Source organism: Salvelinus namaycush, chromosome 4 (genome assembly GCF_016432855.1).
Source record: "Salvelinus namaycush isolate Seneca chromosome 4, SaNama_1.0, whole genome shotgun sequence".
Taxonomy (NCBI): domain Eukaryota; kingdom Metazoa; phylum Chordata; class Actinopteri; order Salmoniformes; family Salmonidae; genus Salvelinus; species Salvelinus namaycush.
The window spans coordinates 76,196,754-76,212,648 of record NC_052310.1 but is presented as its reverse complement, the minus strand read 5'-3'; the positions used below and the strand labels follow the sequence as shown (position 1 = coordinate 76,212,648).

At 41.1% G+C, this 15,895-nt stretch overlaps 1 protein-coding gene across 1 annotated transcript; it reads right to left on the bottom strand.

The window, feature by feature from the left end:
• Positions 1 to 3,028: 3,028 nt before the first annotated feature.
• Positions 3,029 to 15,602, bottom strand: LOC120045737 (regulator of G-protein signaling 17-like). The gene is made up of 4 exons (XM_038990676.1): positions 15,496 to 15,602; positions 5,772 to 5,843; positions 3,553 to 3,784; positions 3,029 to 3,217 (listed from the first exon to the last, which is right to left on the bottom strand). The coding sequence occupies exons 1-4, from the start codon at positions 15,600 to 15,602 to the stop codon at positions 3,029 to 3,031; spliced, it is 600 nt and encodes a 199-aa protein (XP_038846604.1).
• Positions 15,603 to 15,895: the final 293 nt, after the last annotated feature.

Sequence of the window (15,895 nt, the reverse complement as noted above, 5' to 3'; positions counted from 1 at the left end):
TCGACAATGATTCACGCAGTCTCCTCTGAACAGTTGATATTGAGATGTGTCTGTGACTTGAACTCTGATTTGGGCTGAACTCTTATTTGGGCTGCAATCTAAGGTGCAGTTAACTCTAATGAACTTATCCTCTGCAGCAGATGTAATGCTGGGTCTTCCTTTCCTGTGGCGGTCCTCATGAGAGCCAGTTTCATCATGACGCTTGATGGTTTTTGCACTTGAAGAAACTCAAAGTTCTTGAAATTCACACAGTCTCCTCTGAACAGTTGATGTCTGTTACTTGAACTCTGTGAAGCATTTATTTGGGCTGCAATTTCTGGTAACTCTAATGAACTTATCCTCTGCAGCAGAGGTAACTCTGGGTCTTCCTTTCCTGTGGTGGTCCTCGTGAGAGCCAGTTTCATCATAGCGCTCGATGGTTTTTGCGACTGCGCTTGAAGAAACTTTCAAAGTTCTGGAAATGTTCCAGATTGACTGACCTTCATGTCTTAAAGTAATGATGGACTGTCGTTTCTCTTTGCTTATTTGAGCTGTTCTTGCCATAATATGGACTTCGTCTTTTACCTAATAGGCCTATCTTCTGTATACCACCCCTACCTTGTCACAACACAACTGATTGGCTCAAACGCATTAAGGAAAGAAATTCCACAAATTAACTTTTAACAAGGCACACCTGTTAATTGAAATGCAAACCAGGTGACTACCTCTTGAAGCTGGTTGAGAGAATGCCAAGAGTGTGCAAAGCTGTCATCAAGGCAAAGGGTGGCTACTTTGAATATTCTCAAATATAAAATATATTTTGATTTCTTTACATGATTGCATGTGTTATTTCATAGTATTGATGTCTTCACTGTTATTCTAAAAATAAAAACCCTTGAATGAGTAGGTGTCCAAACTTTTGACTGGTACTATATATATTTTAGACCTACAGTATATGTTCATGGGACATTAAAGGTAGACTCAGCAATATGATGTAGACACAGAAAGTAAACAGCATAGTGGGTCAATTTCCACAACAACTAAGAGCGTTGAACCGCGAGGCTAAACTTCCCCACTGTTTTGGTCCCCTGGCTACCACGCTGTAAGAGTGTGAACTGAACCCGTGCACATGCACAGATACTGTGTGTGACTGTAGGAGAACGTTTTGCATCTCGCTCATCGCAATATCTACGGTGGCAATGTCATTTCGCTGAGTCTACCTTTAACTATACCATATTTAAAATGTTTGATACGTGTGTATCTGGACGGCAGGTACACACAATAATGCATGCCGGCAATTTTAGGAAAAATAACGAATCGTCTCCAAAATCTCTATTCACCTCCCTTGGCCATCCCTGGGAAGCAGAGAGACTGTTAAAGGCATGGGGCTCAGTGATGTTCCAAGCATCTTACTGGCACCTCGCTAGCCAGGCTGAAATGGACAATCAGCAGTAGAAACAAAATAGCAGTGTTCTCCTCACCCGTTTCGTAAAAAGCTGAGGGATTGGGCTGGATAAATTTAACCACTTAAATTCATAAACAAGAGCAATAGATGCAAGGACTGACCATGCATGATACCAACATGACAGTTTGAACCATGTTTAGAGGCTATACAGTGTTTGTTTACAAACATTGGAGTAAAACAAGCTTCTATTTTGGGTATTGATGGTGTACAACAGTTGAACTAAGCTCATGAGGCATTTATAAATTATATTCTTCAAGAATCAATGATCATTAATTTATAAGTCCAAAAATGAACATAGCAATTGCTGATTGCCCCTTTAAAAGACAGACACACACACACACACACCTGGTAAACAGGACTGTAAACCTCCAAACCACCTCCATAGAAAACACAATTCCACCAGGCCTCTTCTGCTCTCGGCTGGGCTGTTCCTTAGCTGGCACTGACCCCCTTCAGTCTAGAACTAGCTACAGCTTTAAAACCAGAAGCCACATAGGCATACTTCATAATTCCATGTCTCTGCAATGCAGACCCCTCTTTGACCTCATGGCTATGCATCAGACATACCGCTATCTCATACTTGACCTTCCGAACCAAGGCTTGATTACCACCATTTATATTATATGCAGTAGAAAAATGAAAAAGTTAACGGTTTTCTTTCATTTGAGAGCTTGAAAGTATTCATGATTTGTCTGAAACTAATTGAATGTTTGATAAAAAAAATTCTCCAGCAATGATTCCAACCTCTGACATAACCTGTGCTTCTCTTAGGGTGAGATGGTGAGGGAAGGACAGGTAGAACTGTACTGTGTTTACTAAACTGTGGTTGTTACCATAACAAGCAGCGCTTGTGCCACCTTTTTCTCGTCAAGGCATTGTGATTTCCCGTGGAAAGTCATGTTCATTAGACATTTAGCTGCCTGACCACAATTCCAGGCCTCCTTCTCTTTTAGAGTTGTAAAGAAGGCAAGTGCTTGGAAATGAACACTGCTGTAAAACTTTCAACCTTCTCAAAATCAACAACTGCAAGCTAATTGGCAAATATCGATATTCCCTTCACATAACACATCAAGAGCTTGACAGGGAAATCCCTAGAACAGAAGAAAATACATCTCATATTCAAGAACCTTTGCTGTCCACTGCTAACATACCAAGCCAGTGTAGAGCAAAGTCCATTACCGTGTCACATGCAAAGTCAGTGATTTTCCTGCTCACCACAGTCAACTCTACAGCTATTTTAAAAAGGGCATTGTTTTTGGACTGTAAAAAGTCTGAGGCATGGGACAGAATTTGAGAGAGAAAAATACAGACCAAGAGAGAAAGAGACCGAGCAAAAGGAGAACTCTCAAAAGTACAGTACCGGAACAATGGGTCTACCCTTTCTTTTGTTTGTCTTTGTAACAGTAGCCTGAGGAGCTCTTATCTGCAGTTAAACCAGGAACTAACCCTCAGGGCCGCCTGCGAGCAGACAATTGAAATTGCTTAAACTATTCATTATTTTCTGTTTTTCAAAAAAGGAAAATATCTAACCCAGTTCTGGCACCTGATTGTCTTTCTGTTTTGTTTGTTGGTGGGTGGGTTACTTTAGGTGTCTAGGCAGGAGCTTCTCTTGCTGTCCAGAAGGTCTCTGTAAACAGAGGAGTTGAGGAAACGGGGGTAGGAGTCTCTGTGCATCAGGGTGTAGATCTGCAGCTGGGCTTCCTCGTACATCACGTTGTTAGGCTCTGCCAGGCTCAGGTTGATGCCTTCCCTCACCCGTGAATCTAGGCTCACCTGGGGGCAGAGGGGGAGAGAACAATGACAATGCAATCACTCAAAGAGCTACACGGTCATGTTATCAATGGAGATAAGCTCACCTCCCACCTCCTCCTCACCCACTTTGAGATGGGGGTTTCAATATGTCTTGGAATCAGACCTGGGTCAAATACATGCATGTCAAATATAGTCAAAATATTTGGGTGTACTTGCTTTCATTTTCCACAACGGAACCAATGGAAGTCCCGAAAGTGCAACTCTAAAGTAACCCTAAAGCTAAATCAAGCAACAATGTGATACTGAGTAATACTAGGTACCAGTCAAACTCCTGCCTCCAACCTGATGCCTCCTACCTCTTTTGGTGATAGAATGGAGACGTAGTCCTCATAGATGATCCTGGCTTTCTCATCGATCGCTGTCGGGTCCGTCTCCTTCTTCAGCTCCTCACAGGCCAGCCAGAACAACAGGTTCTCTTCGCTGTACTCAGAGCGCAGAAATTCTCGGAAAATCTCCCTGCCTTCTGAGGAGCGCATCACCAGCTCGAAGCTACGGGCCCAGGCCACCACCTCGTCTAGAGTGGGTTGCCTAAACACACGATACCAGGAACCCAGTGTCAGCAGTCTGGACTCTCACGATACACAGCAAAACAAACAGATTAGTGTGCTTGTCAGCAACAATGTCAGAACTGTTATTCCCCATACTTCTTTTATTACCTAACTTCTTCCCAATTACAATGAATTCAACATGTCAATCTCTCCTCCACTTTGAGCCAGGAGAGATTGACATGCATGTCATTGATGTTGTCTCTCTGTGTACATTTAAGGACCAGCCGTGCTGCCCTCTTCTGGGCCAATTGTATGTCCCTCAATGGGGCACTTAATTTTACAACTGGGCAGTAGTCCATGTGTGACAGAAGTTGTTTTATTGATAGCAATATCAAGAAAGCAGAGCAGCGCTTTATTATGGACAGTCCTCTCCCCAGCTTAGCTACCATTGCATCAATAAGTTGACCATGACAGTTTATACTCCAGGGTTACATATTGTACTGTAAGATGACACGTCTGCAAGTAGTCTCCACCTGAAAATTGATAGCCAGGTGGAGTGATTTGGAGAAATTCATTGTTATAGCGTGAACATTTTTAAACGGATAGCACTTGGCAAATATAGATCGGTCTAAGCAGACATGAAGAGACTGCAATACATACTTTGGTTAGCCACTGCAACCAACCAACTAACCATTCCATTTGGCTGACTTGTCCATGTACTAACAGAACACCTTAGTATGCTCCTAATTACTAGTGATGGGGTAAAACATTTATTTGATAGTTACATCTCGCAATATTATTTTTGGACGATATTTGACTCCAAGTATCCATATGTCTTTTTATCCTATAGCTTGTTCTCCATCTTCATTTTAAATAGTGAGCCAACAAGTTTTCAGCACTTTTATTTCCCTGACTGGTCAAAACTCACAGTATTGAATTGCAATACATATCGTATCGGCACCTGAGTATGGTGATAATTTCATATGGTGAGGTCCCTGGCAGTTCCTAGCCCTACTAATTACCAGTTTGAATGGGAGCATCTTTGTCAGGACTTGTTTGACCTGAGAGTCATGGCTACAGGGACCCATTGAAATGTTGTCATTAAAGGTTGGTAATTAGGAGTAATTATGTGCAGGTCTTTCTGTTATTTTCATGTCTTAATCAACAAAACATTATTTCTATTATTCCAGTAGGACCAGGTGATCGGACCAGAAATCCATCTAGCTAGAAGAACAACATGAAGAATGAGTGTTCCAAGGTAGAGCCTAAGGTTGAATCCCGTGCCATGGCCACAGCCGTGTGAGAACAGTATTTGGCTCACAGTTGTCTGACAGGCTACATCGTGTAAATCCGGTTGAATGCTGAAATCCAACAATAATACATATCACACAAATAATAGGCACACAAAACACTGCAGAGCTGAATCCTATACTCTATATAACGGACCTGCTCCTTTGGGGTGGATGGAAATTATGCCCTCATGTGTCCTCAGTTAACAGCTGTTTCAGTCAAATAACTGAAATCGTGGGAGAGGTGAAGAGAAACTAAAACTCATGCTCTAATTGGCTAATACAGCAAACGAGTGAGCAACACACAGGAATAGATATTGACACAGCAGTAACGTAAGGAGAGAAAATTAAATGGGCCAAAGCAGTAAATTAGGCAAAATAATTAGACTACAACATTACTGGCATGGATTCTGGCAAATTTTCTGGCATCCTTTCTTGAGGTAACCTGTCCTAACGTATAATGTCTATGTACAATGCCTGCAAAGACAAGCAAGAACGGACGTGACCAATGGCCATTAGCTTATGTGACAACACGAAAAACCTAAAACTGTTTTCCTTCCCTTTCCTGACTGTTTTGACTGTCGCATGGTTGTCTCACCCAGCTACCTTCAGTTGAATGACTGTAAATTGCTCTGGATAAGAGTGTCTGCTAAATGACCAAAAATGTGAAACGATATCAAAACAATTTGGTATTTTCTCAGAGACATCCTAAGGAAAAAGGCATAGCTGGCAACGTACTGCTCTTCCGTGGCTTCAATACTATCCATTTTAGTGCATGTCCGTTCGGAACCCTCCATGCGGTCCTCATTCCTGGAACAGGGGAAGCAGAAATAGATTAATATTGCTTTCAAACATTTTCCATATTCAAACATACTTATTCATATGGCAGTCTAAATGTTGTATCTTTGTTGAAACTACTGCCTGAGAACAGGTATGTAATTCTTCTAAAAACCAGTGAAAGCTTGACATGAAAACAACCTGTGTGGGGAGTGAGGCTCCCTGCTATTTACAGTTCACAAAATCCCTATACAGGAAATGTACATGTTAAACACGTGTTGGATACACAATAACAAACTATTGTAACACAAATTGAATTGCAACACATTAACAATGCAATTAACAATGCTTTCCTTTCACAAAAACCCGAAAAGCTAGTATGGAGGTGCATTGTTTTGTTCCTAAATACATTACAAATGTATTGGAAAGAGGTAATCAAGTCATTTCACATGACATGCAAACGGAATGTACGCATAGCAAATTTCAGGTAGGGATGTATTGGAGAAACAGCTTGTTTATATGCCACTGTGTAAATACGGCTATGCAGATTTGACTGACTTGAGCTTGGATGTAGCCTAGTATAGGCCTATTGCTTCAGCATGTGTCATACGATCATTACTTTAACACTAAACACGCCAAATATTATGTGATACACAAATAGCGAATAGACAGACATCCATTTCCCCTCCAAAAATTACCTTCAGTATCCCTGATGAAGTCAGCAAGTGAATTTAACTACAAGTATTTAACAAATTAATAACAAGTAAAGAAGTGAAACCCAAATGGGATGTGTAGCCTAAAAATCTACACATTTCCCAGTGTTTAGCCTTATTTAGCCTTCACAGTATTGAGATCTGGGCGATAAGGCGAAAATATATCAACGTTAGGGATGTAAATTTTTTTTTACAAAAATTCACTATTCGAATAGTATCATGAATTTTTGTTGGCTATCTGGATATTCGAAATACATGTTATTTTTTTTTACTTTAAACCTGAACACTGCTGCACGAGGGAGTCTGGCGCTCTAATGCTGCCACTGTGGAGGGGATGAGATGGGAGCAAACAGGCGGAGGGAGAGATGCCAAGGCAACTTGGCTACAGCCAAGACTAGCTAACTTGTAGCAGCTACAATGTTATTTATCATCCCAAATAACAGTGCTTGTCTTGAATGGAGAAGCTATAGCTATCTAGGCTAATTGAGGCCACATGCTGCGCTTTTCTCCCCAACCCCATTCCAATAAAACAACTGCCTACCAGTTGGTTACTCGTTGTAGCCTACGCTCATGTCGCTAACTTTTAATTCCCTAATTTCATTCCATCTTGCATTGCATTAGTGAACTCTCACTCCACTTGCTACACATAGAGCATATTTGTCGCTTTGATTGGCTAACATAAACAACAAGCTACACACGAAGGTTACCGGTCTTTTTAATGGGGCATACAGTGCACGTCATAAAAACTACATTGAAAGGTTTGTTGTTTTATTAAATTAAATAATCTAAAATGGCATGGTATATCCTTGTATTCAGAAAGCATTCAGACCCCTTGACTTTTACCACATTTTGTTACATTACAGCCTTATTCTAAAATGGAGCAAATCGTTTCCCCCCCCTCAATCTACACACAATACCTCTTAATTAATGACAATGCAAAAACAGGTTTTTAGAAATTTGAGCAAATTTATAAAAAAATATATACAAAACTCATACATAAGTATTCAGACCCTTTACATAGTACTTTGTTGAAGCACCTTTGGCAGCAATTACAGCCTCAAGTCTTCTTGGGTATGACACTACAAGCTTGGCAAACCTGTATTTGGAGAGTTTCTCCCATTTCTTCTCTGCAGATCCTCTCAAGCCCTGTCAGGATGGATGGGGAGTGTTGCTGCACAGCTATTTTCAGGTCTCTCCAGAGATGTTCGATCGGGTTCAAGTCCGGGCTCTGGCTGGGCCACTCAAAGACTTGTCCTGAAGCCACTCCTGCGTTGTCTTGGCTGTGTGCTTAGGGTTGTTGTCCTGTTGGAAGGTGAACCTTTGCCCCAGCCTGAGGTCCTGAGCGCTCTGAAGCAGGTTTTCATCAAGGACCTCTGTACTTTGCTCGGTCTGAGAGTCTTTAAGTGCCTTTTTGCAAACTCCAAGCGGGCTGTCATGTGCCTTTTACTGAGGAGTGGCTTCCGTCAGGCCACTCTACCATAAAGGCCTGATTGGTGGAGTGCTGCAGAGATGGTTGTCCTTCTGGAAGATTCTCCCAACTCCACAGAGGAACTCCGGAACCATATCAGAGTGACCATCAGGTTCCTGGGCAAGGCCCTTCTCCCCCAATTGCTCAGTTTGGCCAGGCAGCCAGTTCTAGGAAGAGTCTTGGTGGTTCCAAACTTCTTCCATTTAAGAATGATGGAGGCTACTGTATTCTTGGGGCCCTTCATTACTGCAGAAATGTTTTGGTACCCTTCCCTAGATCTGTGCCTCGACACAATCCTGTCTCTGAGCTCTACGGATAATTCCTTCGACCTCATGGCTTGGTTTTTGCTCTGACATGCACTGTCAATTGTGGGACCTTATATAGACAGGTGTGTTCACCTTTCCAAATCATGTCCAATCAATTGAATTTACCACAGGTGGACTCCAATCAAGTTGTATAAACATCTCAAGGATGATCAATGGAAACAGGATGCACCTGAGCTCTATTTTGAGTCTCATAGCAAAGCGTCTGAATACATATGTAAATATGATATTTCAGTTTTATTTTTTTTATACATTTTCAAATGTCTAAAAACCTGTTTTCACTTCGTCATGATGGGTGTGTAGATTGGTGAGGAAAAACATTTATTTAATCAATTTTAGAACAAGGCTGTAATGTAACAAAATGTGGAAAAAGTCAAGAAGCCTGAATACTTTCCGAATGCACTGTATGTAACAATTTCACAAGGAAATTTTTATTTCATTTAGAAAAAGCTTTTCAGTGTTAAAATAGGCCTATATTATTAGTTTTTTGCATGCAAAAATGAATACTTGTGCACATGCCTAATCAGTATTTTTTCCAGCGATTTCCAAGGGTCTCCATTTGGAAAGCTTGCTTTCCAGAAGTTATTGTCTTGTCGTGTTAAAGTTAGCTAGCAGTTCTCAGCTGTTAGCAGTTTCTTACTGGCAATAACAACGGATGACTGCCATAACTGAATTATTTAATGTAACAAATCAAACATTAAAATACCCTTAGAGAAGCTACAGTAAAAATCCACACCGGTGCGTGGATCAATACATGTTTCATACCAACTGAGCGTTCAGCTCTCATCCCCAAACAAAGCTGTACTGTATCTTTATTTCAAATGGGGGGAAATGATGTCATCAAATGGACTGACTGACTAGCTGGGGAGGCCACGGCCTAAACCAATAAAAAAATGGCTCCTCTTATTAGCCTGGCTCTTCCAATCACAGGAAGCTGGGCCTGCAGAATACAATCTTTGTTCCCCATCTAATATATGGGAATTCCAACAGACACTGGCTTAAGGGAGGTGCCAAATCGCATAGCAGCAGGGAAGTACAGCGGTTGACACAGACACAGCCATAGTCAGATTGGATTGACTTCTCCATCTCTAACAGCAGATTCCTAGTGCCATGCTGCTAACTGCTCCTATAATCCTCATGTGCTTCCGCTTCAGGCATAGCCTCTTCAAACAGCAGCGTCTCTCCAAGAGCTTCAGATGACGAGTTCTTCTTCTTGTGCTTCCGCCTCAGGGACAGCCTCTTGTAACAGCAGCTTTTCTCTAAAGAGATGATTAGTTCCTCTTCTTGTGCTTCCGCCTCAGTTACAGCCTCTTGTAACAGCAGCGTCTCTCTAAAGAGATGATTAGTTCTTCTTCTTGTGCTTCCGCCTCAGGGACAGCCTCTTGTAACAGCAGCGTTTCTCTAAAGAGATGATTAGTTCTTCTTCTTGTGCTTCCGCCTCAGGGACAGCCTCTTGTAACAGCAGCTTTCCTCTAAAGAGATGATTAGTTCCTCTTCTTTATCTCAAAATGATTATAAAATAAACAAGCCATGGTCCAGTCAAACCTAATAAACCTAGACTATATAATATTTGTTTACAAACTACAGCCCGTGCACTTTGTGGACCTACACTACCGTTCAAAAGTTTGTGGTCAATTAGAAATGTCCTTGTTTTTGAAAGAAAAGCACATTTTTGGTCCATTCAAATAACATCAAATTTATCAGAAATACAGTGTAGACATGGTTAATGTTGAAAATGACTATTGTAGCTGGAAACAGCTGATTTTGAATGGAATACCTACATAGGCGTACAGAGGCCCATTATCAGCAACCATCGCTCCTGTGTTCCAATGGCACATTGTGTTAGCTAATCCAAGTTTATCATTAAAAAAGGCTAATTGATCATTAGAAAACCCTTTTGCAATTATGTTAGCACAGCTGAAAACTGTTGTCCTGTTTAAAGAAGCAATAAAACTGACCTTCTTTAGACTAGTTGAGTATCTGGAGCATCAGCATGTGGGTTCCATTACAGGCTTAAAATGGCCAGAAACCAAGAACTTTCTTCTGAAACTCGTCAATCTATTCTTATTCTGAGAAATGAAGGCTATTCCATGCGAGACATTGCCAAGAAACTGAAGATCTCGTACAACGCTGTGTACGACTCCCTTCACAGAACAGTGCAAACTGGCTCTAACCAGAATATAATAGAGAAGTACATTAGAGTGTGTAGTTTGAGAAACAGACACCTCACAAGTCCTCAACTGGCAGCTTCATTAAATAGTACCCGCAAAACACCAGTCTCAACGTCAAAGGTGAAGAGGCGACTCCGGGATGCTGGCCTTCTAGGCAGAGTTGCAAAGAAAAAGCTATGGCTGCGGTCCAAACACTTAAAAAGACACACCCTCGTCCACTTACCCTCGCCTTATGCCCTTGGGGGAATCCCCATCACCATCTTGGAGGGTGGTCCAAATGATTAGCCAAACAAGGGACGTTTGCAACGTAAGCCCCTCAGCACTCGTTTTTAGTCGGCTTGCGAGTGTACAATTATGTTCACGCCGGGACCTGAAACTCCCCATAATTCAATTCGCGAAGAATGTACATCCGCTAAGAAAAGTCCACGAAAACTTAAACAACATCAATGTAGAAGTCAACCTACAAGTGTAAGTAAAAACGGGGGGGAAAAAATCATTCCTTCCTCCCTCGCCCCTTGCCCTGCAAGTGTATACTCCTCAGACGTCATGATACATCATCAGAAGTGTCCACTTCATTTGAGGGCTGAGGGGATAGGGTGTCTTTCAAGAGTTTGGACCAAAGCCCATATCACAGATTGCCCATATCACAGATTGCCCCCAAAAAAGAAAAGATTAAGATGGGCAAAAGAACATAGCATCCCGGAGTCGCCTCTTCACTGTTGACATTGAGACTGGCGTTTTACGGGTAACTATTTAATGAAGCTGCCAATGACATTTCTAAGTGACCCCAAACTTTTGAACGGTAGTGTTTGTTATTCTGAAAGCATCTACCGGTGACAGGAAATTACCACAGGAACCCCCCCACCAATCAATTGAATTGAGCCCTTCGTGCAGCTAGTTTCCAGGTTGAGCACTAAGCATTCAGAAAACCCCTCCTAATCTTCATCTGTACCCATATATGGCTTGTCTCTTCCTACATTTGTTATCTCCCATTTAACTGCAAGTCGCACAGTGGTCAATATTAGCATCTTCATCAAAGTATCCTTTGTGCTGATATAATTGAGCTCACCAGCCAAAGGCTCTACACATGCTGAGCTGACTAAATATACATGTTCTTCACAGCTGTTTTGCATGTGATGTGAAGATAGGAATAGGCTGGCTGTTCCTAGACTAGATGAGGCCTTCATATTATTGGGGAGATTTGTGGGGGCTGCATGTTAGAAACAGGGCTTACAATCCTGCTTTCTTCAATGTTTTCATTATTTTAAGTCATAGTTCTGTAGACCTATATTGTGGGTTCACGGTCTAAGACTGACTTGGCTGCGGTGGAGTCCTCAAGCTTGCTTTGTTCAGCCTCCGTCTTCAACTTACAGAAGGTTCAAAAGATTCAAACTAGTCACTACAAGTTTACTTCATAAGTTGGGCCCACTTCATATTAGGGCTGGGCGATATGGCCAAAATATCATATCAAGGTATTAAAAAGAAAATTGGACGGAATGATGGTATTTTATGTTTTTGAATAATACAAGTTGTAAATTTGCTTTATGAGTAGTGAGTGATCCTAGAGTGGCAACACATTCTAAGTGATTTCCATGAGTCTTTCTAAATTCTGATTGTTTTATACTGTTCAATTCAACCAAAAATAATTTTCAGCATTTTCATACATTTCTTTATTTCCTGCACTAATTTCAGATAATCTTGAGGTGGCACGATATGGGCAAACAATCTAGGCCTTATTTTTAACCACTTGCGATTTAGATCAAAATACTTGGGTGAACTGTTGGAATAATTCTATAGTTAGAATATAATAGTGGGCACTTTGAATAGTGTTGTTTGACATGACAACGAATGAAAATGCCAGGGAGGAGTTACTGTGACATGGTAGGAACCAAAGTGTTCATAAGTGTTTCCTTGGTGACCCTATAATCTTTGGCTAAATGTAATGTTTTCTCATGCTACTTCATGTAATTAACATATTCATGCTTTTTGTATTCCTCTTTGATTTAGAAGATACTGTTGACCAGAAATGCTGATTTAGGTCTATACCATCACTGATATTATCAGGCTGTTTAGTTAATTACGTTTGCTCTGACTCAGTACATTAGCTAGCATTAGTGGCTAACACAATTTAGGCCCAACTTGCTAAGAAAAGACAAACTAGCTGTTTGCAGATGTAAGAAACACAGACTAATAGTGTAATTAATTAATTAAGAAGCGAAGTGAAAACAGCATCGTTGTCATCAACATTATTGCATGTGCTGCACTGACCATGCAGACTGAATGCAAGTGTCTCGAGGAACAACAAATGCACTCCTTGAGTGACAGGGGGCAGGGCTAGGTCTGTGTGTAAAGCATCATGGAGACAGAGAGAGATGACTCAAGTAGAGAACTATAAAAATGGACGTTACACACAGCGTATCACATTTAACAAACCAAACATTCAAATACCTCTGTAGAAGGTAAAGTAAAAACCCAAACTGGTCCATGCATCAATACTGGTATATCGTAAAATACGGTATACCGCCCAGCCCTACATCATATTACGTGGTGCTAAAATAATTTACTTACATCATGGTAGTTTGAGAGACAGATACCATGTAGTTATAGAATATAACATTTACCCAATAGAAGTACTGTATTTACAGGATAACACATCCTTATAGTAGCCCATCTCCACATTGAGTTTTTATTGAGCACCGCTCCCATTGAAGCGTCTCAGAGTAGGTGTTCAAACCTAGGATCCTTTTGGATCATAATTATATGGACAGGAGGGACTTGTCCTGATGTGTAGAATGACAGTTTCAAAAAGATAGTGTTTCTCAAGTTGTTCTGCCTTTGCCTTTCTCAGGTCAGTAATGCACACTAGGGACAATGTGCAATGCAACTGACTGGCAGAACTCTCAGAAGTTGTGTTCCAAACACCAGTTGCCTACAGTTTCTTTATTTTTACTATTTTCTATATTGTAGAATAATAGTGACGCCATGAAAACTATGAAATAACACATAACGGAACATGTGTTAAACAAATCAAAATATATATTTGAGAATATTCAAAGTAGCCACCCTTGCCTTAATGACAGCTTTGCACACTCTTGGCATTCTCTCAACCAGCTTCATGAGGTAGTCACCTGGAATGCATTTCAATTAACAGGTGTGCCTTGTTAAAATTTAATTTGTGGAATTTCTTTCCCTTCTTTACGCGTTTCAGCCAATCAGTTGTGTTGTGATAAGGTAGGGTTGGTATACAGAAGATAGCCCTATTTGGTAAAAGACCAAGTCCATAATATGACAAGAACAGCTCAAATTAGCAAAGAAAAATGACAGTCCATCATTACTTTAAGACATGAAGGTCAGTCAATCTGGAACATTTCCAGAACTTTGAAAGTTTCTTCAAGCGCAGTCGCAAAAACCATCGAGCGCTATGATGAAACTGGCTCTCACGAAGACCACCACAGGAAAGGAAGACCCAGAGTTACCTCTGCTGCAGAGGATAAGTTCATTAGAGTTACCAGAAATTGCAGCCCAAATAAATGCTTCACAGAGTTCAAGTAACAGACATCAACTGTTCAGAGGAGACTGTGTGAATCAGGCCTTCATGGTCGAATTGCTGCAAAGAAACCACTACTAAAGGACACCAATAAGAAGAAGAGGCTTGCTTGGGCAAAGAAACACGAGCAATGGACATTAGACCGATGGAAATCTGTCCTTTGGTCTGATGAGTCCAAATGTGAGATGTTTGGTTCCAATCACCGTGTTTTTGTGATACGCAGAATAGCTGAACGGATGTTCTTCGCATCTGTGATTCCCACTGTGAAATATGGAGTAGGTGGTGTGATGGTGCTTTGCTGGTGACACTGACTGGGATTTATTTAGAAATCAAGGCACACTTAACCAGCATGACTACCACAGTATTCTGCAGCGATACACCATCCCATCTGGTTTGCGCTTAGTGGAACTATAATTTGTTTTTCAACAGGACAATGACCCAACACACCTCCAGGCTGTGTAAGGGCTTTTTGACCAAGAAGGGGAGTGATGGAGTGCTGCATCAGATGACCTGGCCTCCAAAATCAACTGACCTGAACCCAATTAAGATGGTTTGGGATGAGTTGGACCGCAGAATGAAGGAAAAGCAGCCAACAAGTGCTCAGCATATGTGGGAACTCCTTCAAGGTGGTTGGAAAAGCATTCCAGGTGAAGCTGGTTGAGAGAATGCCAAAAGTGTGCAAAGCTGTCATCAAGGCAAAGGGTGGCACTTCGAAGAATCTAAAATATATGTTTTGATTTATTTAACACTTTTTTGGTTACTATATGATTCCATATGTGTTATTTCATACACTTCACTATTATTCTACAATATAGAAAATAGTAAAAATAAAGAAAAACCCTTGAATGAGTAGGTGTGTCCAAACTTTTGACTGGTACTGTATATAGAATCGTAAGAGTCGCAACATATAGAATCGTAAGAATAACAATACATACAGTACCGTAAAAGTCGCAATAAATACAGTATCGTATCAGCACCTAAGTAGAGCGATAATATCGTATCGTGAGGGCCCTGGCAATTCCTGGCCCTAGTAAGCAAACAGTAGTATATGGGAGTGTCTTTTCTTGAACTCTTTCCCCATGCAGCAGATAATTGGTCTGATAAACATTGTCTATGCACCCATAGTACTGAAAACACTGAGGGGAAAAAGACCTACAGTATTTCAGCATTCATTACCTTGATCTATACAAAATGTGATTGGCCTAAATACTGGGTGGATAAAGGCAATAATGTATGAATATTGGTCATTTTGAATTAAAGGGGGGACAATTCCCTCTAGTTTACACTACTCTTCCCCCACTTATATCAAAACATTTTTAGAGTGAGGTTGAAAGGGATGTGGTCATGAAAGTAATGTTTCTTATTCAGTCTATAGCAGGGACTTCAGGTTATTTGTAGAACCATGGCCTATTGAAAATGGAGGAGACATGGGGACAGAAACCAGAAAGGGAGGTTTGACGTACCAGAGGCATTTACAACAACCACACCAGCACATGCAGCAGTTGTTGGGTCGTGGGTGGCCAGGCGCCTGGGGAGGTCCTTCAATGTGTGGCTGCTGCCGTTTTCTCATGTCAACTCCGCTTAAACTTCGGGGCTGTGGAGGAAACCCAAACACGTTGGTTAGGGACAATCCTATCTCCCTCATAGATGGATGAATATCACAACATTGGTTAGGGATAGTGATGCACCGATATCACATTTTTGGCCCATACCGATATCCGATATTTTCCTTGCCAAAAAAAAAAACTATACCGAGAACCGATATTGAAAATTTTTGCGGCCTTTTAAGAATTCCAGTACAGTTAAATAGATACACACACACACACACACACACACACACACACACACAACGGTCTAAGGCAC

Bases quoted from the DNA above. Each gene is read 5' to 3' on its own strand.
- LOC120045737 (XM_038990676.1), bottom strand. From the start codon at position 15,602: ATGAGAAAACGGCAGCAGCCACACATTGAAGGACCTCCCCAGGCGCCT. The intron at 5,844-15,495 runs GTACGTCAAACC...CCCCTGTTCCAG, and splicing joins GGTTGTTGTAAATGCCTCTG to GAATGAGGACCGCATGGAGG. The intron at 3,785-5,771 runs GTACGTTGCCAG...TCGTGTGTTTAG, and splicing joins ATTGAAGCCACGGAAGAGCA to GCAACCCACTCTAGACGAGG.